General features: G+C 43.1%; 1 protein-coding gene across 3 annotated transcripts in view; it reads left to right on the top strand.

Annotated features, from left to right (window-relative positions):
- Window positions 1–21,007, top strand: part of B4GALT1 (beta-1,4-galactosyltransferase 1) — a 76,350-nt gene that overhangs the window by 30,173 nt on the left and 25,170 nt on the right. For 2 of the 3 annotated variants that reach the window (XM_084835019.1, XM_084835021.1), the window contains exons 2-3: window positions 6,764–6,999; window positions 10,329–10,499. In XM_084835019.1, coding sequence (XP_084691145.1) covers window positions 6,764–6,999; window positions 10,329–10,499 — 407 coding nt within the window. The remainder of the gene's footprint in view (window positions 1–6,763; window positions 7,000–10,328; window positions 10,500–21,007) is intronic. The other variant, XM_084835020.1, reaches the window with a different exon arrangement.

The following is a 21,007-nucleotide window of genomic DNA, read 5'->3' as shown; positions in this document are numbered from 1 at the left end:
TATATTTTGTTCTTGGCAGAACGTCCTTATTGATTTATACAGAACATAGATCATGCAATTGCTGAAAGTCTGTCATAAGACCCATCTAAGTTTACCAACAAGCCAATATTTTACTGGTCGAACCACTAAAACCTTGCTCTGCCAGGTAATCAGGATTGGGAACTGAAAAGCCAATTAGGCTACATTCCACTTACCTGGGGGCAATCCCAATGAACTCAGTGGGACATACATATGAGTACCACCAAATGAATCAGTGGACCCACAATTGTAGCAAAAAGCAGATGAAACTCAGGAAAAGAATATGTTTTATATACTAAAAATGTAGGTACATGTACACCAAACTAAACTTGCTTGGGAAGTGAAAGCACAAGGTCTCAAGCTGACATAGGACCATTCATGTTTTGAAAGTACAACCCAGTGTGGTAGCATCCAATACAATTAAAAATGCGGGGGTAGAAGAAGCTGTCCTGGCTTCTCCCCGTGCCTGCTGGCATTTACATAATTACCCACAATGCAGTGGGGTTGCCATGTCATCTGAACCCAGCACTCAGCAGGGGTGGCTTCGTACCCACCCCACAACCCCCACTGCATGGTGTGAGTTGTAGGATACGTATGAAGCCACCTTGCCTTGCAGCAAACACCAGGTCAACCCCCACTGCATCACAGGTAATTATGCAAATGCCAGTCATGCGCAGGGGTGGAGGGAGAAGCCACGATGGCTTCTTTTACCCTCACGATCGTCCGAATCTAGTCAGAGTCTCAAATGATAATATGCAATTAGCTATCTTCAGGAATGCAGAATGGTGTTACGTCTACCATACAGAAATGAGTACAATTAAAAAATGTGTCTTTTTAACTAACAATAATAATGATAGTAAACATAAGTAATTTATGTCTACTCTGCAAGTATAATTACAATTTAAAAATGTCTCCTGATGATAGTGGTTAACAACAGTAAATACACTTATACAACAATGGATTCAGTCCATCAATATCACCTTTGAACAAATTATAATAGTGAAGAATAGTAAGTTATCTGACGACAGCTCCGGAATGTAATGCTGTTTCTGTGCTTCATCTGGAGAATGAAATTATTGATTATGTGTAATTAATACATAGCCAGACTGTATTCTCAAACACGACACCCAATTCTAAAGAGACAATAAGGAGGCAAAGATAACTCTCATAAAAGTCTAATGCAAATATTATTAATAATGATAAGTATATGTATACCTTTTGCTGTAAATGCCAGTGTCACATCCTGACACCCCCCGTAACATGATAGGTTTTCTCTGTCTTTTCCTGCCCTGCCCCACGCCCCCCTTACAGGGGCCTTTATCTAATAAACATAATGTTAAAATGGCAATTTTAATCCTATCCTGTGTACATTTAATAATAGCTTTGGAAATGATCTAGTAAAATACAGGCATGGGAGGGCAGATGTGGAAGAAAGTCACAGCAAGAAAAAGGCCAGAGGCCAGGGCGTAGTATTGACCATGCCAAGTTCATATTCAAGTTCTTTATGCCTGCTGCAAAGTAAGTATCAAAACTTACTGAACCTTGATCTTAACTATGTTTCTGTGTACTGTCCTCTTAGGGGGCCCAGTTTGGCTGTGTGTCTAAATAGAGTACTTGAACAATCAAATTGTACCCAAAGCAGTGATGTGACAGAATTGCCTCCCACCCCTAGTGGAGTCCAGTTGGAAGGAGGCAACACCAGGGCAATAGAACATGCAGAGATGGTGGCAGTCTTGTCTGTGTAAGGGTGCTTTGAGCCCATGGGAACCTTTTGATTATTATTTTTATTTCTTGCAGCATAGTTTGGGGATTCCTGCTTTAGCCGACTGCATGGTTACATGCTGTCCCTTAAAGTCCTCATTAGATGTGATGGAGGCTCACATCAATATATTTAAACATGTATCTACCACACATAGACCTGGTTCGCACAATCACCATGGCTTAAACAACAGCCCAGGGATTATTTAAGGGTCGTTTTCCCTTCCAACAAGCCATGCTGCCTGCATACGGATGACACGACAAGCCGTGCCTGGGTGGTTAATTAGGCAAATGGTGCCTGTCAGGAGCCGCAGCTTAAACAAGCCACCATGGTTTGTTTAAGCTGCAGTGATGGTGCAAACCAGGTCATAGAATGCAATGCAGTAGTTCAGACTAGAAGTCTGCAAAGCACGTCTCTCTCCCACTGCCATTTCTACATGATTGTTGGGGCAAATCCGTGTTTAAACAAAAATCTACCCCCACCATGTCTAATTTTCCATAAGAAGGATAACTGTTGCTCATTCTCAGACTTTCTGGTGCCTACATGAGTCTGTTCCAAGTATCCTGGGGTGCTAATGCTATTTTAAAGCCTATTGGATTTTGTATATGTGTGTTAGAGAGTTTGAAACTTGGCAAATGTGTTGGCAGCTGTAGTGCAGGTGATTCATTTCGCTTCAGAATTCTGATGCAGGAGTTTTATGAGGTTCACAGTTTCAGTGGGTGATCTAAACCGAAAAGAGGTTTTGTTTTGCATGTGGTTAGTACCTACAGATTTTTTTAAAAAACAAAACAAGCAAAATCAAAATCTAGAACTGGCAGTTATCAGGATGGTTTAAGAACGATTGTAATAAATTCCCACCTTATGTTAAAAACAGCTGTGGGCTGGTTGCTTGATTGAGGTTTGTGGTAGACAGGACAAGTTATCATACCAAGATTACTTTTATTCATATATTTATTACATTAACATCCCCCACCTTTGTTCCATGAAGGAACGCAAGGCAACATACAGACCTTCCAGACAGGCACTGACCAAACCTCCTTAGCTTCAGCAAGAAGGCTGCCTCATGTTCTTCGCAGTATGCACTGGACTGAAAACTACTGATTTGCTTTGACTATTAGAATCACCATTGTAAATGTGATCCTAAATACAGTTGCTAGCCCATCTGCCCATACTTATCTGCATTAGTCATTTGTGGCACATCAGCCTCTAAAGGGAGTGGTGGGGGGAGGAGGAGAATGACCCAAATTCTGATTTCGAAAAGCTTCTCTGACTGATCTTTGGGAAGAGACAGACTCTCCGTGAGTGGCTATTTACAAGACTGACTGAGGCTTGTGGAATATGAAGGGCTGGTGCAGGTGTGGTACTTATAACCATGGCTAAGGAATTGTGTCACAGGGTCAGCTGCTTCTGCCCTTACCCTGTTGCATTCTGATCCTTCCCTTTGCAACCCTTAAATGTGGGTCTGATCTCTAAATGTGCAGTGATCTCTAACCGTGTTAACTGTGAGTAACACCTATTCAGATGTGCTTCTAATGCAACATATGAAACCTTGGTGGCCTGATGCCTTGATAGAGATTAATGATAGCTGGGTATGATGCCCAGACCTGCTCAAGATAATTTGCAGGCTTACCTTGTGCTCGTTGTAGTAAGTGAGACATTTCTTATTGATTTCAGTGATTCTTTGGCAGGGGTGGGCAACTTGTGGCCCTCTAGATGTTTTGGTCTACGACTTCCATCATTCCTCACCACTGGCTATGCTGGCTAGGGCTCATAGGAGTTGTAGGCCAAAACATCTGGAGGGCTGCAAATTGCCCACCCCTGCTATAGCCTCTTTGGAATTTGCTTTTCCTCTGCCTTCCACTTCTGCCCTAAAGCATCAACTGCATTTGTTTAGGCTAAAACTTTGGTGTTTTGAAAGGCAGGAGAAGTTGAAAAATATGATTGTCTTCTGTGGGCTAGTCCCCTTTGCTTGATGTAGGATTTGCTATATCCAGAAGCCCCTTTGCAGATTAGATTTTGTTATCTAAATAATTCATGGAATATCACAAATGGAGATTAGGGACAAAGAAGAGAGATGTCTGTGGGAGATGGGATAAATTTAGAAAAAACAAATGAGTTGGTAGCATCATGGCTAAGTGTGAGCTGCGAGTCTTGAATTTAGACTTTATCCATTGCCACAGACATACGAGATGGCTTTAAGCAAATCGTTATTCTCTTTGCCTCAATACCGTAATCTGTAATATGGGGATAATATTGACCTAGTGCTATTGTCTGACCTGTAAATAATTCCTGGAACCTGATAAGCTTACCACTTGTGGTAGTGCTTCCCAAATTGTGTGCTGAGGCATACTAGTTAAGTGTTCCACAAGGGACTAAAGTATTCCCTGAAAAATTAAGCCACTGTGCTGGTTTCATCTTTCAATCTGTCCCAGTTGATGTGATTTTCCCCTTTGACCCAAAGCCCCTTATCTAAGTCTTCCCAAGATATCTTTTTTAAAGCCTTGCAGTATAAATCCAACCTACCCAATAGTTGGTGCCCAAGAATGGCCAAACCTCATGCATCAGTAGAAGGAACAAAATTGGCTGAAAACAGATTGCCATATTCCAAGTGGTAGCTCACCATGGTGTATGTGTCACTACTTGGTAAGCTGCTTGTCTGAACCTATATGGATGACCAGACCACCGTGCGGAAAGCTCACTTAATCCAGGATATTTTGATCATCCATATTATCCTGTCAAGTGGTAAGAAGAATTCTACAACATGTTAGCTGCAGTTGTCTGATGCAGGCTGGGTCTCAAGCCTTTCATAAGTGTGCAACATGGACACAGATGGACATTAGAAGGAAACTGCATGTTTGTGGGAAGCTATATCTACAATATGCAATTCATATTGCTACAATGATAGCCTATGCCCTTCGGTGGCTGATTCTAACACTAACCCAAGAAAGTGTTGACCATCTTAATACTGATCACCGGAGTTGGAGAGGTTTGAAACCCCGGAAAAAGCTCAAATATATATTTTGTAAACTGAGCTGTGAAGAAGTGCCCAACTGCAGCAGGGTAGATCACCCTGCAATATGTCTTTAGTTCTGTGTGTGTGGCAGCAGTAAGTAAATGAGGGGAACTCCAAGATCTGCAGGTTTTTACCTTGTAGGGGGAAACTACCAGCTAATACCCCAGTCACCGCTGGGTGAGTTCAGTTTGTTTATGCTACAAAGCATGAAAGAGCAATCTGGCATGCAGGGGGAAAATCCTTGGGTGCTCAAAAGTATACAGTCAAATTCCAGGTTCCAAATTAAGATGCTTTATTAAGATGGATAAGGAATGAGGGTGAAGTTGGATAAGTAACACTGAAAAGAATTTAAACAGTTTGCTACATTATAGCCTTCATTAGCCAACCTTAAAGATGTATCCCCCAAATTTACTTGCACATAATAAAGATCACCCAAGACCTTCTGAGTTGACAGAAGGATGACAAATTTCATAAGGAAAAAAGGCCCATTGTTATCCCTGTAGAATCAGGGGAAAGGGGTGGTGGTGGTGGTGGTGGTGGTGGTAAGAAGAATCCTGCCAAGCACTGAAGCCCTATACACAGACATTTGATCTCGTCTGATCTCAGAAGCTAAGCAGGATCAGCCCTGGTTAGTACTTGAATGGGAGACCGCCTGGGAATCAGGCTTCCTGCTTTGAGCAGGGGGTTGGACTCAGTGGTCTTGTAGGCCCCTTCCAACCCTATGATTCTATTATTCTGAGTGGATGTGCACAGCTGTACTGGCCCCAGGAGTGTGACCAAGCCACCTATAGTTTTAGAGGGGCCTAGAGATCCATGGTGTTCTCTTTAGGTTCATTATAAGTGCAATTTCCTTGCTAGTGGGCCTCTGAGCATGTGAGATGAGTCAAAGGTCGATAGTGTGGCCTCGGCACATTCCATGCTAATGAAGGCAAGTATCTCATCAGGGCCTAAGATGTGCCTGAGAAGTGAGGCTATGTTTATGCTAAGCTACAGGTGTCTGTGCTGGGAAAGTTCTGATTGTTTTCCTTTTGAACAAGCACTGTTAGCCCATACTGGGAAAGTTGCAGATGAATGCTAATTAACGCTTGCTGCTGTCATGCTGCCTCACTGCTAACATGTATGGTATAAAATCCACTTTACCCCATGGCTCTGTGTTCAGAGAAGCTGTCTTATCCAACCATTGGGTACGCCTGTGCGCTGTAAGTACTCAATAAAGTCTCCTTGTAAGCAAACCTGGATCTGGCTTATCACTATCTTGGCACCTCCAAAACTTAGCAGCCCACAGCCAGAGCATACACCAGCACATAGCCAAAGAGAACCTGGAGGGATGGGCTATTAATGCTTTTCCAGCCAAAGAAGACAGATGAAACAGATGTGAAATAAGCAAAATATCTTTACTTATGATAGACAGGATCCATAAGAAATTCCAGCCTGTGTACCTGGAAGACACATGAGATCTGACAGGAAAATTACTCTGTAATGGAGCATCTAGATCATTGGCCCACAGATGGGAGATTTTTAGAGACAAGCATTTTAATCTTGGGCCCCTTTCCAGACAGGCAACCAGGTAATGATGCTCAACTACACGCAGTGTATGATCCAACAGAGATTGTAAAACATTTCTTGCCAGTGTTACAGATTTACCAGGGCTGTAATTGGAAGAAAAATGAAGAAAGGGAGAATGAAATGTAAATAAAATGCTTTGTTCTTGAAAAAAAAAAGTCAGGTGCAACTGTGTGTTAACACCTGTAGTAAAATTTTTGGCCGTATCCACTCATTGCTCAGACGGGAGACCTTTGTGACCACAATGTACTATTTCTGAATCATCAAATTAAAGCTCCACATACAATGCCCTTCATAAATGTATCTGTAACGAAATTCTTGGCTCCCACCACTGTTCTTAGGGGAGTGTTCCAGCACCACCAGTCTGACACAGTTGTTTTCAATACTACTTGTGTTGTTCTTCCTCCCAGTTGGTCCATTGCTTGTGGAGTTTTCACAGTCCATAAATTTGAAGAATGTGGAGGACAACAATCCAGAAGTCAGGAATGGAGGCCGCTATACCCCAAAGGACTGCAAAGCACTTCAGAAAGTAGCAGTTATCATCCCATTCAGGAATCGAGATGAACACTTAAAATACTGGCTGTATTATCTCCATCCAATCCTTCAAAGACAACAGCTTGATTATGGTGTATATGTAATTAACCAGGTAAGAGATCATCAGATTCTGAATTGCCTACTGCATGTGTGAAATGGGTATGTGCGTGCTGTTAGTTTCTTTCAGACATGTATTTGATGTTTTGTTGAGTAAATAGGTAAGCAATATAGTACTGAATAATAGTGAAATAAGAGGTTTCTGTAAATTTATGCAAAAGACCCTTGTTTTGCATGCTATTTAATAAAACTTATAATATTTGCTTTATTATTTTTTATTTCTAAAATATGTATAATACAATATAAAAAAATACAATATCAGTCAGCCAAGATCCATAAAATAACCAAATCAGATAAAGATCCACCCCCCATCTCTGTTCAACAACCCAACTGCCATTCTAAAGTTGTTACCAACTTCTAAAAGCCAGAAGTCAGCTGACTAAGCAGGATGTTTTGGGGCAGAAAGTGCTAGATCTGGTTGTCACCATTTGGAACTCCAATAATGGGACACTCAAAGCAGGATATTGGTGGAGGCATTCCTTCCTTTAATCACTTTCCATTCTTAGTTTTATAAAAATGCTTCATCTTTATAGGTCAGTCACTCAATAGGTGATTAAATAAAAATTCTAACTTACATAAGAACTGGAATTGATGTCTCTCCTGTCAAGTTCAGAAGACGGAGGGCAATGTGTCCTACATGAACAGAACAGTTATATAAACAAATTCTGAAGAGAAAATTAAAAGGACAGCTTTGTTTCTCATGGAGTTGGGCTGTAACCATATTTAACCCTACCTTAAAGAGGAGAGCTATACTGTACTGTACTATTGTATGTCCTGTATTGTACTACTGGTATACAGTACTGCTGTCTGAAAAAAAGTATAGGGACAGCTTAATTCCTGTAGCAAGATTATAATGTGGTCAAATATTAGCAAATAATGTTATTGGCTAATGAGGTTTCCTTGATGTAATAAATACATTTATAATATTTATTTTTTATTATGGAATCCATTCCCAAAATATATATCTTTGAACTCTTATTTTTATTTTTCTGATTGCTACATCTCCTGAGGTGTTTAGGTTCATCAGGTTGATAGATCATTTTACCATTCTAATACTAAAATTGTGGCAATAGCTCCCTAATGAGGATACTTTTCCCCTTTGTCTTCTTTCTTTTAGGGCACCGTTCATAGCTGCACAGGAAAATGTCTACACGTCAGTTGTTTAGGCTGAAGGGTAGGCAGGTAGCTTGGGTGGGTGGACAGGGAGGCAGACTAAAGGCCAATGGTCTGGTGGTGCAGAGGGAGCAGTTCATGGCCTCCCTAAACAACCAGTTGACTGAAGGATAACTGCAGATCTAGGAGTGTTAGGATGTGGGGCTTTTGTGCAAGCTAGAACTGCCTGCAATCCCCTTCTCTGATCAGCATCCCTGGTTATGTAGATAACTAGTGCCAGATCACCAGGGCTCCTCGTTCAAGTCCTGTGGCACCTGATACTTGGCTTGTATTATAATAGAGTAGACTGCAGTTAGTTCTGTAGCACTGACTGGAGAGCTGTAACATAGCATATTGTTATAATTTGTAATAAATATGTTAGGCTTAAAATTGGTCCATCCTTTTGGTAGAGGGTGATTACGCAACATATTGGAAAGTTCAGTTGTGTCCTCTAGTTTATACAGAGCCCGCTGCACCAAGAGCTACTGTGAACTTGCAGAGATTGGTTGCCTGTGCGTAGTTATCTGTTCATGTCTTCATAAGCCTTGTGAAGACAAATGATGTTTGCATAGACAGGAATAGTAGGAAGCAGAATAAATCTCTATTGTAAGCTTCCTTTAAAAATCATGAGCCATGAAGATGAAGATCTCATGTGCCAGTTTCGTAGGCCGTGTACACCTGCATAATGCAACACTCTCAAGCTTAGTAATATCTGCTTCCCATGGAGGAACTATTTGTTCTAAATTCTGTACATAAATGGGCTGTCTTAGCTGATTAGACAGCCTTGTTTTGAATGTGATTTCAGTCAAGAATTTATGAAATTATTCTGCTGAACTGCCGCACAGTTTCTTTTTTCCGAGATTAAAATTAAGAGGCACACTTCACCCTTATATTCAAAAAGATCATGTATATTTTCTTAGTCAGCTCCCAGAACAATGGGCAGGAATCCTCCTAGCCAATGCAGAATAGCCCAATTAATATTGCTTCCTGGCATCCCACATTTCTTTTTGCCTAATTAGTCTGGGCTCAGGGATGAGAAAAGCCTTCTTGGCAATGGTGATGCTTCTAGGTTTGCCAGGAGTCTGTCTGGTACAGCACTGCCTGTGTTAGAGAACGCTAGCTGCCTTTGCTCCTTTCGTTGGAATGATGTCACTGCTCCATCTTTTGGCAGAGTGAGGCTCAGTGCTGCATGGGCTTCTCTGTACAGGGGCATTGAGTAGTATGCGTCCAGTATTGAATATGGTGACTTAATTTTTCAAGGCACGCTTCAGTCCATACAGTTTGGGAAACACTGGGTTACATATATCTGCTCCTTGTATGTTGTGTTGATCCTTGCCATCTGATGCTGCTTGAAAAGCCACCGAAGGCATCTCTGAGTAGGCTTTGCTAATGGTTCCTACTAACCATGACTTAACAAGATCGCAAATGCTTAGTGGGGTCTGTGGAATCAAAGTTCTATCTTGTCCTTTTTAAATCTTGCAGTTTCCTTCAGCAGCATAGGATGGCATGTATGAGCACTTAATTGTGTTCTTCTGTGGCTGAAAAATAGGTGTCTGGTTCTTTTCCTATGGAGTTGTTCATATACAATCTACATTTTTGTAGAAATAATGGTATCCTGATCCAAAAGTGCTTTATTTTGAAATAAGTTCTATTGACTTCAACAGAGCTTGTTTTAATGTTTTGGGTTCGGAGCCCTCATGGGATTCTTTGAAAAATACATTTGTATAGCTTGGAAGAAAAAGGAGGAGGATGGATAATAGTAAGCATATACAAGTGAAGTGAATACAGGACGTAATTGTGCAGTTGCTTCTCCCATTATGTTACAAAGGTCATATCAAAGTTATCCAATGTCATGACCTAATTTGTCAACAAAGCATTCAGCTTGGTTAACTTCATTATAGTAGGATGCCTTGTGTGTGTGTTTTTACATCCATGGGCTGTACTGCTTTTACCAGTTAAGTATGCAACATTGCAGCAATGACCCTAAATTATTCACATGGTATTTTTCTTGGAAGGATTGTATGTGAGGAGTTGTTAAAGCCTGCTAAGAAAACGTTCTTATTTCTTTGCTTTCTTGACAATTGGTTTTCTCTCTGCCCCCCCCCCTTGTCTATCCTTCCTTTCAATCCATTCTTCCTTCTGTTTTTTTTCCTCTCTTCTTCTTCCTTCTAGGGGGGAAATCTTACCTTTTTCTTGTTAAACCTGTCCTATAGCAAAGCAATCACTGAAGCAAGGAGAGTTTCTATGTGGGTGATTCTTGCTCCGTCTGCATCCTTCTATTCTCTGCATCTCATAGGAAAAAAAAAGACAGGAAGGAATACTCACCATCCTACTGCTTCAATGGTAATGTCCCATCTCTTAACTTTCAGTGCAATGCAGATTCACGCATGAGTCCACTGCGTTTTCACCATTGACATTTAGAGCCTTTGAAATGCGTCAGATTGAACACTGTACTGAAACGGGGATGAGGGGGTGAAGTGAGAATATGTAGAGATTGGGCTGCCTTGGGGTTGGTTGGAATGTAAAATAAACTGGATGCAAATTGCACTTTCCTTGTGGTATACAAGCTGGCTGGCTCATTTTAAACCATCGACAGCAGGGGTAGGCAACGTGCTGCCCGTGGACACCAGTGTGCCCCAAGACACCTTGCTTCATGCCCCCTGAGTTGCCCTGCACCTCCCACTTATTTTTTTAATTGACATACTTCTTTACTGCCAGCTGGGATCATGTCAACGCAAAGTGAGAGCCTGCAGCTACTACCTTCTTCATTTCCCATGAACGCCTCTGAGCCACATGGAGGCTCAGAAACATTCTTAGGTAATAAACATGGCTGGAGCCGCTTTCCTCTGCGGTGCCCCCAGCCACCAAGAAAAAGAAGGGGGGGAAGAAAAAGGGACCCCTGTCACTTCTGTCAAGCTGCAGGCAGGGAAGCTCAAGAGAGCGCTGGGAGGGGCTAGGATGGGCAGCAGTAAGCCAGCGGGACGGGGGGGCAGGGAGACCAGCAGGAAGCCAGTGGGGCTGGGAGAGCCAGCTGGGAGCACCCGGGGAGCAGGGCGGGTGGGGGAGGGTAGCCTGCTTGTATGTCTCCATGGATGGGGGCTGCATGTGTGTGAGAAAGACAGAGGATTTTTCAGGGGGGTTGGAAGGATCCTGAAAAAGAGTAAGTATGGTTTTTCGTGTGCTTGCAGTGAGGAGGAAAAGGGAGGGACATGTGTGTCTGCAGATACGTTGGTATGTATGCATGGATGATGGATACATGAGGTGCTTGTGTGTGAATGGATGGAGGAGAAAGGATGGAGCATGGGAGCATGTGTGTGAGAGACAGCAGGGAGGGAGGGAGGGAGCATCTGTGGGTGGTGATCCAGAGTGAGAGAGAGAAAAGAGACGGGAATACGTTCACTGGCAGGGGGTGGGGGAGGAGAAAAAAGGTTTGCCTTCTGTGCAATCAGTTTCTGTGGCACTGAAAATGTGGGTTCAGAGGAGTTCTTTACTGTGTTGGGTCTCAGAGCCCACCTGTGACTTGTACTCAGTCTTTTAGGCAAGTTACTTGTCCTTTGTGACTAGCCATGCCTCCCATGGCAGCAATTTTGTGGTGGTGCCACAGCAGTTTATCAAATTGCCAAATGTGCCCATGGGCCCAAAAAGGTTGCCTACCCCTGATCTGTAGTTACTTGCGCTGTAATCATCTGTCCATCGTACATCTGTTCTGTGCTTTTTTGACGCTGTATTTTAGGCTGTGATGATTGCTCAGTGGACAACTGATGTATTATAGGCGAGCTGTGCCACAGGGTTTGGCAAGATTTCCTTTTGGGTTCCATCTAGCTATATCAATGGTTTTTGAAGTTTCTATGTTGGCTTTCACGTGGCACCCAGGGCACATCACAAATCCGCCTGCATTGAGTGTGTTCTTGAGCAAACCCAGCATGCCTTTGCAACTACGCATTGCTTGAGACAATCAGTAGTGGTGCACGACCTGTCTTTCTGGGGAGCTCCTCCATAACTGTTGCTCTTCTTATTGGACAGCCTTCAATAAGTTTCCGACACCTCCAAAGTTCCCTGGAACACAGAGTGAAAACCACCAAGCTGCATTTATATAATGAGAGCAGCTACTTTCAGTGGTCTCATTAAATGTACATCTGCTGTCGCAGCTCCCTAATCTGATAATATTTGAAAGACATAATTAAAAAGGACATGAACTCTCTTCTGCAAAACAGGGCAGGGTGGGAAGCCTCTTGATGTGTGTGCTCTATCAAGCTCAAGGAAGTAGCTACTTCCAAGTCTGATTTGAACCCGCTAAGCTTGCAATGCCGGTCTTATGCTCTTAATTCTCCTTAGGTCATATTTGTGCCAGATAATTAATGAGCTCCAGCTGTCTGACATGTTGCAACTCTGGAGAAGGGAGCTCTGTATGGGATTGGCTGACTTAGTAGAGTCAACAGGGGTTTTTTCCCCACCCAGACATGACAGAAACCTACAGCTGCTGCTTAAGGGAGAAGTCCAGCTGGCTCTCTGAACCAAATAGTAATTCATTTGAAGCCGCCTTGTTGAGGAACGCCATAGGGAAGGTGCACTGAATGTCCCCAAATTGTGTCAGTACAGTAATTCTTGTAAACCTCGGTGTTTCATACAGTTGTGAAGAACTAGCCGTGGAACCCCTTTCTTCAGAGACACTGTAGAAATGTGAATATTTTGAAATATTTGAAGCCAGAGGGGTAGGAGGAAAGAAATGGAGACTGGTATCTGGTTCCTGTTTTCTAGGGAGGAAAAAGACGTTGGGGGGAAATAGTGCAATGCTGGCTGCTAGTTTGTTTCCAAGCAAAATATAAAGTGCTGGTTCTTACCTTTAAGGCCTTCCATCATCTAGGTCCAAGGTACTTTATGGAGCGCCTTCTCCTCTACATCCCAGTCCCCCACCTAAACTCCTCTGCTGCAGCTGCCTAATGTGAGATTACCAGCCTCACACATGCAAGAGGACCTTTTCTTTTGCTGCCCCTCAGTTGTGGAATGACCTGCTGGTTGAAAAGCGGCTGATCTCTTTGAAGGTTTTTAAGCAGGAATTAAAGACTCTATTATTCCAGCAGGCCTTCCCTCTTTAGAACTCTTGTTACTTTTGCTGACTCTTGTATACTGTTTTTAAACTGTGTTGTTTTTATTATTGGATTGTTTTGTTAAATTGTTTTTAACTTTGTACACTGCCTAGACTATTCGTATATAGGTGGGTTATAAATTGAATAAATAAATAATAGTAATAATAATAATACTGACTTATCAAACCTAAATTTTAAATTATGCACAGGGGTTGGATCCAAAAATGACCTCCCTTCCAAGGAAGGAAACCTTGGATCCATCCTGTTATGCATAACCTAGCAGCTAATATCTAAAATACTATTTGGTATGCTTATGAAGCAAAAGAATATCTTTAGTTTTTATTCAAACAAGATTGCAAATATACTCAGCATTTGAGATGGAGCTCCAAATTGCAAAATAATTAAGCATATATTTTTGTAAGTTTGTTTATTATTTTAATTATTTCTAAAAACTATATCTAGAGATGTAAAATTTCTGGAAATTTTGAGGCCATGGGAAAAAATGGGAAATTTTGGAAAAATTGAAAAATAAACAATACTATTCTTTTAGTGCTCTTTACAGATGTAAAGTCACTTTGTTGCTTTAAGACAGCCTTCCACAACCTGATGCCCTCCAGATATTTTGGACTTTGGCTCCCATCAACCTCAGATAGCATAGCCAATGGTAAGGAATGCTGGGCACTGTACTCCAAAACATCCGGAGGGCACCTAGTTGGGGAGGGCTGCTTTAGGAACATAAAGCAGCCTTTCTGTTCCTAAAGTTATTTTATGTATGACTTAGTTTGCTCATAAAATTATCATTATATTTTAAAACTTTTAAAAGTAAACTCAGTAAATTTGTAATTAATGTCTGAATAGATTAGAACTACATTAAATGACTGCTACAGCATCAGAAACATAGAACTCTATAGAACAAAACCCAAGTTGTCAAGAATGCATATTTACTGTCAAGAATGCACAATAGTGACTCTACTCACACGTTGGGAAACTGAGCATAAATGTCTATGACAGTAAAATATATTTTAGATCAATAATTTTAATAAAGAATTCAAGAACAAACTATGCTGGGAATCTTGCAGAGAGGATTAAGAAAATATTTTCCCCCATGGCGTCATTATTTCCAGACATTTTACATCTCTAGTCTTTCTATAAAAGTGTTCTTATTACATAGATTTTAGAAATTATTTAGGGGGAGTAAAGGCTGCATAACAATATATACATACTTCTCTTAGGGCACAATCCTATGGCCGCTAGTCAGCGGCTAGACGGCCATAGGATATGTCAGTTTCGGCGAACCGACCCCCCCCCCCCCCCGCTGCCTTGTAGGCAGCACAGAACGGCCCTGTGCTCTGCGCCTGGAAGAGGAGCGCAGAGTGGCAAAAACAGGGCATTCCAGGGCAGGGAAGTCAGAACTCTAGGCAAGTGATTATTACCATGGGGACAATAGGCTGCATGAACAGCACACTAGCTACATAGTAGACACCACTGGACTATCGAGTTTTCCAGAACTGCTAGTTAGTCTGCCAGTTCTTGCTAGATTAGGGCATCTACACATTGGTTCCAAATAATCTGTTCTTCTCCACGGAGGCATGTGTCACCATATTCTTTGACTGAAAGCCAAAATTGTCATTCCGTGGCAGACCAGGATCTGGGAACTGGATCTTGGCCAAACATCTAAAGAGCAGCAGGGAGTGCAATTCAGAGGGAACGAGTGGTAGGTGGGGGAATGATGCTTAGTTCTCCTTCCACCTACCACTTCTCCCTCTTCACTCCTCCAGCTGCTCTTCTTCCATCTGGGGTACCCAGGCATGTGCTTGCTGTGGCTGGGAGAGGAGTAGCCAGGGGAGGGAAGTGCAGGGGAGAAGTGCTGGTAAAGGAAGGGTTAAGCATCCTTCCCTAGCAGCTTGCTGCTTCCCTCCAAATCGTACTCCTCAACACTGTGTAGATGTTCAGCAGAGACCTAGGTTCACAGGCCCTACTTTGGTCCTTAAAGTAGTGACTCATTGCAACTCTGACATTGTCTGTTGAACAGCTTCTTAGGTACAAAAGACAATGCAACAGCAGCTGCTCCTGCAGTTATTCAGCCTCTTCTCTGCTGTTATGGAGCAATATGTGAAACCTGTTAGCTCCAGCTGGTGAGGGTGGGCAACAGGATTGAAACAGAGTGGGAGAAGCTATGGTTTACAGTGACCTGGGTCGTTGTTGTTGTTGTTGTTCAGTCGTTCAGTCGTGTCCGACTCTTCGTGACCCCATGGACCATAGCACGCCAGGCCTTCCTGTCCTGCGCTCTCTCCCGGAGCGTGCTCAAGTTCATATTCATTGCATCGGTGATGCTATCTAGCCATCTCATCCTCTGCCGTCCCCTTCTCCTTTTGCCTTCAATCTTGCCCAGCATCAGGGTCTTTTCCAGGGAGTTTTCTCTTCGCATTAGGTGGCCAAAATATTGGAGCTTCAGCTTCATTATCTGTCCTTCCAATGAGCAGTCAGGGTTGATTTCCTTTAGGATGGACTGATTTGACCTCCTTGCAGTCCAGGGGACTCGTAAGAGTCTTCTCCAGCACCACAGTTCGAAAGCATCAATTCTTCGGCGCTCAGCCTTCCTTATAGTCCAGCTCTCACAGCCATACATTACTACTGGGAAAACCATAGCTTTGATTAGACGGACCTTTGTCGGCAAGGTGATGTCTCTGCTTCTTACTATGCTGTCTAGGTTTGCCATAGCTTTCCTCCCAAGGAGCAAGCGTCTTTTAATTTCATGGCTACAGTCACCGTCTGCGGTGATCTTGGAGCCCAAGAAAGTAAAATCTGTCACTGCTTCCATTTCTTCCCCTTCTATATGCTAGGAAGTGATAGGGCCAGATGACATGATCTTAGTTTTTTTAATGTTGAGTTTCAAACCAGCTTTTGCACTCTCCTCTTTCACCCTCAACAAGAGGCTCTTGAGATCCTCTTCACTTTCTGCCATTAGGGTGGTATCGTCTGCATATCGGAGGTTGTTGATAATTCTCCCGGCAATCTTAATTCCGACCTCTGATTCATCCAACCCGGCATTTCTCATGATGTACTCTGCATATAAGTTAAATAAGCAGGGTGACAATATGCAGCCTTGTCGTACTCCTTTCCCAATTTTGAACCAATCGGTTGTTCCATCTCTGGTTCTTCCTGTTGCTTCTTGACCCTCGTACAGGTTTCTCAGGAGACAGGTAAGGTGGTCTGGTACTCCCATCACTTTAAGAATTTGCCACAGTTTGTTGTGATCCACACAATCAAAGGCTTTAGCGTAGTCAATGAAGCAGAAATAGACGTTTTTCTGGAATTCTCTTGCTTTCTCCATGATGCAGCGAATGTTGGCGATTTGATCTCTAGTTCCTCTGCCTCTTCGAAACCCAGCTTGTACTTCCGGTAGTTCTCGGTTCGCATACTGCTGAAGCCTAGCTTGTAGGATTTTGAGCATCACCTTGCTGGCATGTGAAATGAGCGCAATTGTGCGGTAGTTTGAACACTCTTTGGCGTTGCCCTTCTTTGGAATTGGAATGTAAACTGACCTTTTCCAGTCTTGCGGCCATTGTTGAGTGTTCCAGATTTGTTGGCATATTGAATGCAGCACTTTAACAGCATCACCTTTTAGCATTTTAAATAGCTCGGCTGGAATACTGTCATCTCCGCTAGCTTTGTTGTTACTAATGCTTCCTAAGGCCCACTTGACTTCACTCTCGAGGATGTCCGGCTCAAGTTCAGTGACCGCACTATCATGGCTATCTGGGACATTCAGATCTTTCCTGTATAGTTCTTCTGTGTATTCTTGCCACCTCTTCTTAATCTCATCTGCTTCTGTTAGGTCCCTGCCTTCTTTGTCCTTTATCATGCCCGTCTTTGCACAAAACGTTCCCTTGAGATCTCCGATTTTCTTGAAGAGATCTCTAGTCTTTCCCATTCTGTTGTTTTTCTCGATTTCTTTGCATTGTTCATTTAAGAAGGCCTTCTTGTCTCTCCTTGCTATTCTCTGGAACTCTGCATTCAGTTCGGTATATCTTCCCCTTTCTCCCTTGCTTTTCGCTTCCCTTCTTTCGTGAGCTACTTGTAAAGCCTCCTCAGACAGCCACTTGGCTTTCTTGCATTTCTTTTTCTTTGGGACGGATTTCGTTGCTGCCTCCTGAACAATGTTACGGACCTCCGTCCATAGTTCCTCAGGCACTCTGTCTATCAGGTCTAATCCCTGAAATCTATTCCTCACCTCCACTGTATATTCATCAGGGATATGATTTAGGTCATACCTGAAAGGTTTAGTGGTTTTCCCTACGTTCTTCAATTTAAGCCGAAATTTTGCAAGAAGCAGCTCATGATCTGAGCCACAGTCAGCTCCAGGTCTTGTTTTTACTGACTGTATGGAGCTTCTCCATCTTTGGCTGCAAAGGACATAATCAATCTGATTTCGATATTGACCATCTGGTGACGTCCATGTGTAGAGTCGCCTCTTGTGCTGTTGGAAAAGAGTGTTTGCTATGATCAGCATGTTCTCTTGGCAAAACTCTATTAGCTTTTGTCCTGCTTCATTTTGTACACCAAGGCCATGCTTGCCTGTTATCCCAGTGATTTCTTGACTTCCTACTTTAGCATTCCAATCCCCTATGATGAAGAGGACATCTTTTTTTGGTGTTAGTTCTAGAAGGTGTTGTAGGTCTTCATAGAACCGATCAACCTCAGCTTCTTCGGCCTCAGTGGTTGGGGCATAGACTTGAATTACTGTGATGTTGAATGGTTTGCCTTGGATTCGTACTGAGATCATTCTATCATTTTTAAGATTGTACCCCAGTACTGCTTTTCCCACCCTTTTGTTGACTATGAGTGCTACTCCATTTCTTCTAAGGGATTCTTGCCCACAATAGTAGATATGATGGTCACCTGAATTAAATTCGCCCATGCCTGTCCATTTGAGTTCGCTGATTCCCAAGATGTCGATGTTCAATCTTGCCATCTCCTGTTTGACCACCTCCAGCTTACCTTGATTCATTGATCTGACATTCCAGGTTCCTAAACAATATTGTTCTTTACAGCATCGGATGTTCTTTTCACCGCCAGACACATCCACAGCTGAGTGTCCTTTCGGGTTTGGCCCAGCCGCTTCACTCTTTCTGGCGCTACTTGGAAATACCCTCTGCTCTTCCCCAGTAGCATATTGGACACCTTCCGACCTGAGGGGCTCATCTTCCGGCGTCATATCTTTTAGCCTTGTGATACATTCCATGGGGTTTTCTTGGCAAGAATACTGGAGTGGGTTGCCATTTCCTTCTCCAGTGGACCACATTTTGTCAGAACTCTCTGCCATGACCTGTCCGTCTTGGGTGGCCCTGCACGGCATAGCTTATGGCTTCACTGAGTTACGCAATCCCCTTCGCCACAACAAGGCAGTGATCCATGAAGGGGACCTGGGTCGTACGCAACGCTAATTCATGGGGCTCGTTGGAGTGAGCAAACACGCTACCTCTCGCACGCTCACTGCTTCTGCTTTGAACCCATGGTTTGTTGTTGGCTTTAAACTCTGGGTTGTTTGACCTTCAACAACCCAGAGTTCCAGGTTCAGACATCACAACAAGCAACCCAGAAGTGGGGCACTCCTGGGTTGTTTATGAAAGTGGATGCAAAGCGGAAGTGAAGAGTGGGCAGGAAGCAGCACACTTACTTGCTGCCGTGAGGCCCCGACAACCATGGTTTAAATAACCCATGGGTTATCGTTATGTGTGAACCAAGCTATTGTCACTTGCAGGGATGGGTGAGTTGGATAAACAGATGCACTGTCTAGGTTACAGTCCTGAAGTGAGGAAGTGCTTTTGCCCAGCTGTGTAAACTAGTACAGTGGCTTTCAAACAGTGTTTCAGGAAACCCTCCAGGCCATGATGAACTTGGAGTTCCTTGGGAGCTTATCAGGGGTTCCTCAACGAGAAAGTCAGCAATAGCAATTCAATTTTTCCTGAGAGCTTGTTCACCACCTCTTGATCTTCTCATACTATGCATCGCTCCAGGGAGTAGCTGGGTATGTTCTGCAGTATACACAGGGCAGTGGTGAGACCCAGGGCTCCTTCACACGAGGCTTTTATCGTGCACTTGCGGTGGGTGACTCATGGAAGTTTGCAGGCCCTTTTCACAACATTGCCAACCTCCAGGGCACATCCAGCAGTTTTTGAACGTTATCCCACTTTTTAAAAGATCAGAGATAATGCCCTTTTTAAATGTGAATCTGTTTTAATGGCCATGTGTAATTGTGTGGTTCCACTATAACCACAGCCTGGAAAGGAGAAGCCATTGGGCCTGAGCAGGAAAATCACAACTGCCCCCTTTCCCCCCCTATCCCTCCTCCAGCATATCTGCCTCTTTACCTGCGCTGGGAGGAGAGTCTTCTTGGCTGGGCTAGGAGAGGCTCAAAGCGAGCGTGAAGCTGGCGGCGGAGGAAGAAGAAGACAGCAACCCCCCCTCCCCCCCTAAACAACTGACAGCAATGATGCCCCATGCCATTTTGCAGAGCGAGAGAGAGACTTGGATCAGGAGACCCACTGATTCACAGCTCGCTCTCTTGCTCTCCACCCCAAAGCTGCAGAGATCTTGTTGCGTGTGTCAGCCCTTGTAAGGAGCTGATCTTTAATCCCCCACAGAAACCAGAAGCAGAAGCCCCGATAAATTGTGGAATAAAAAGCCTGGTGTGGTAAAGCCCCCAGCAAGGCATGGATGTTGCTCTGCAGGAGCTGAGATTGTACCCCGGAATCTTCTGCAGTGCAGAGGAGTTCCACAGTGACATGCAGGGGCTTCCTTGGCAAATGCATCGGTAATGAAAGAGTTCGTTGAAGACAATATATCTGAAAACCACTGGTGTAGTAGAATCTGCTTTAAAAAGCTGGCACAGTTGCAGTGATTGCAATGTGCTACGAAAGGGTAGCTGGTCATGAAACTGAAACAAAGATTTACATATGTAAATACCCTTTTGCTCAATTGTTTTCAGCTCTGTCCTGTTACTTTACATTTTTACATCTTGCTGAACTTATTCCAAGAGTTCACTTTGTGCATGTTGTTTACAGGGTAGATGGATCTGCTGATGCAAAACCTATCTGAGCCATCTCGGATTGATTCCCAGATCTAGATATGCGTTGCAGTTAGGACATGACGCAGATGCATTAGATCCCATAAAGCAGGAGTTGTGACTGTTACACAAACCGTCAGAGCCTCTGTGGCCTCTCCATGGAGTAGGCAAGGTTGATGCAAAGTTAAATTTCGCTAATATTTTGCCTCCTAAAAAGAAGGCCAGTGTGAGAAATAAGAGCCATAAAGTTGTCTTCTCTTAAAAATCGTTGAGGGAAACGTTCGCTTTTCTTTGTTTAAATCTCTCTCCTTGTTCTCTTTTAATCAAGCTTCTGGTTACAGTGCTGTGTCAGTCCCTGTATCTTTATTTCGGACTGCTTTTAAATTAAGTAACCGTTCTACTTCCTATTTTGTTTTCTGTGTTTTATTGCTGGATGGGGTGCATGGCACAAACCAGGAAGCAAGGAAGTGCTCCAACACCTCCAACAGTTTAAGTCAAAGTTGTGTGTACTCTGCACTTTAATTAAAAAAAACTGAGTTCAGGGAATTTAAATTCTGTACCAAGACAAGGTAAACTCTGCAATCTCTATACAATATTCAAGTCTGCCCAGTTTGCATAATTTAAGTCTACTTAATCTGTTTAATTTTTATTTAGAAAAGAAGAAAATTGCAAGCATATATATGAAGGGGGAAAGC

Source organism: Heloderma suspectum, chromosome 2 (assembly GCF_057233095.1).
Source record: "Heloderma suspectum isolate Gila_16-S chromosome 2, 16-S_ref, whole genome shotgun sequence".
Taxonomy (NCBI): domain Eukaryota; kingdom Metazoa; phylum Chordata; class Lepidosauria; order Squamata; family Helodermatidae; genus Heloderma; species Heloderma suspectum.
Note: the sequence above shows the minus strand (reverse complement) of the source record. Positions and strands in the feature narration are given on the sequence as shown.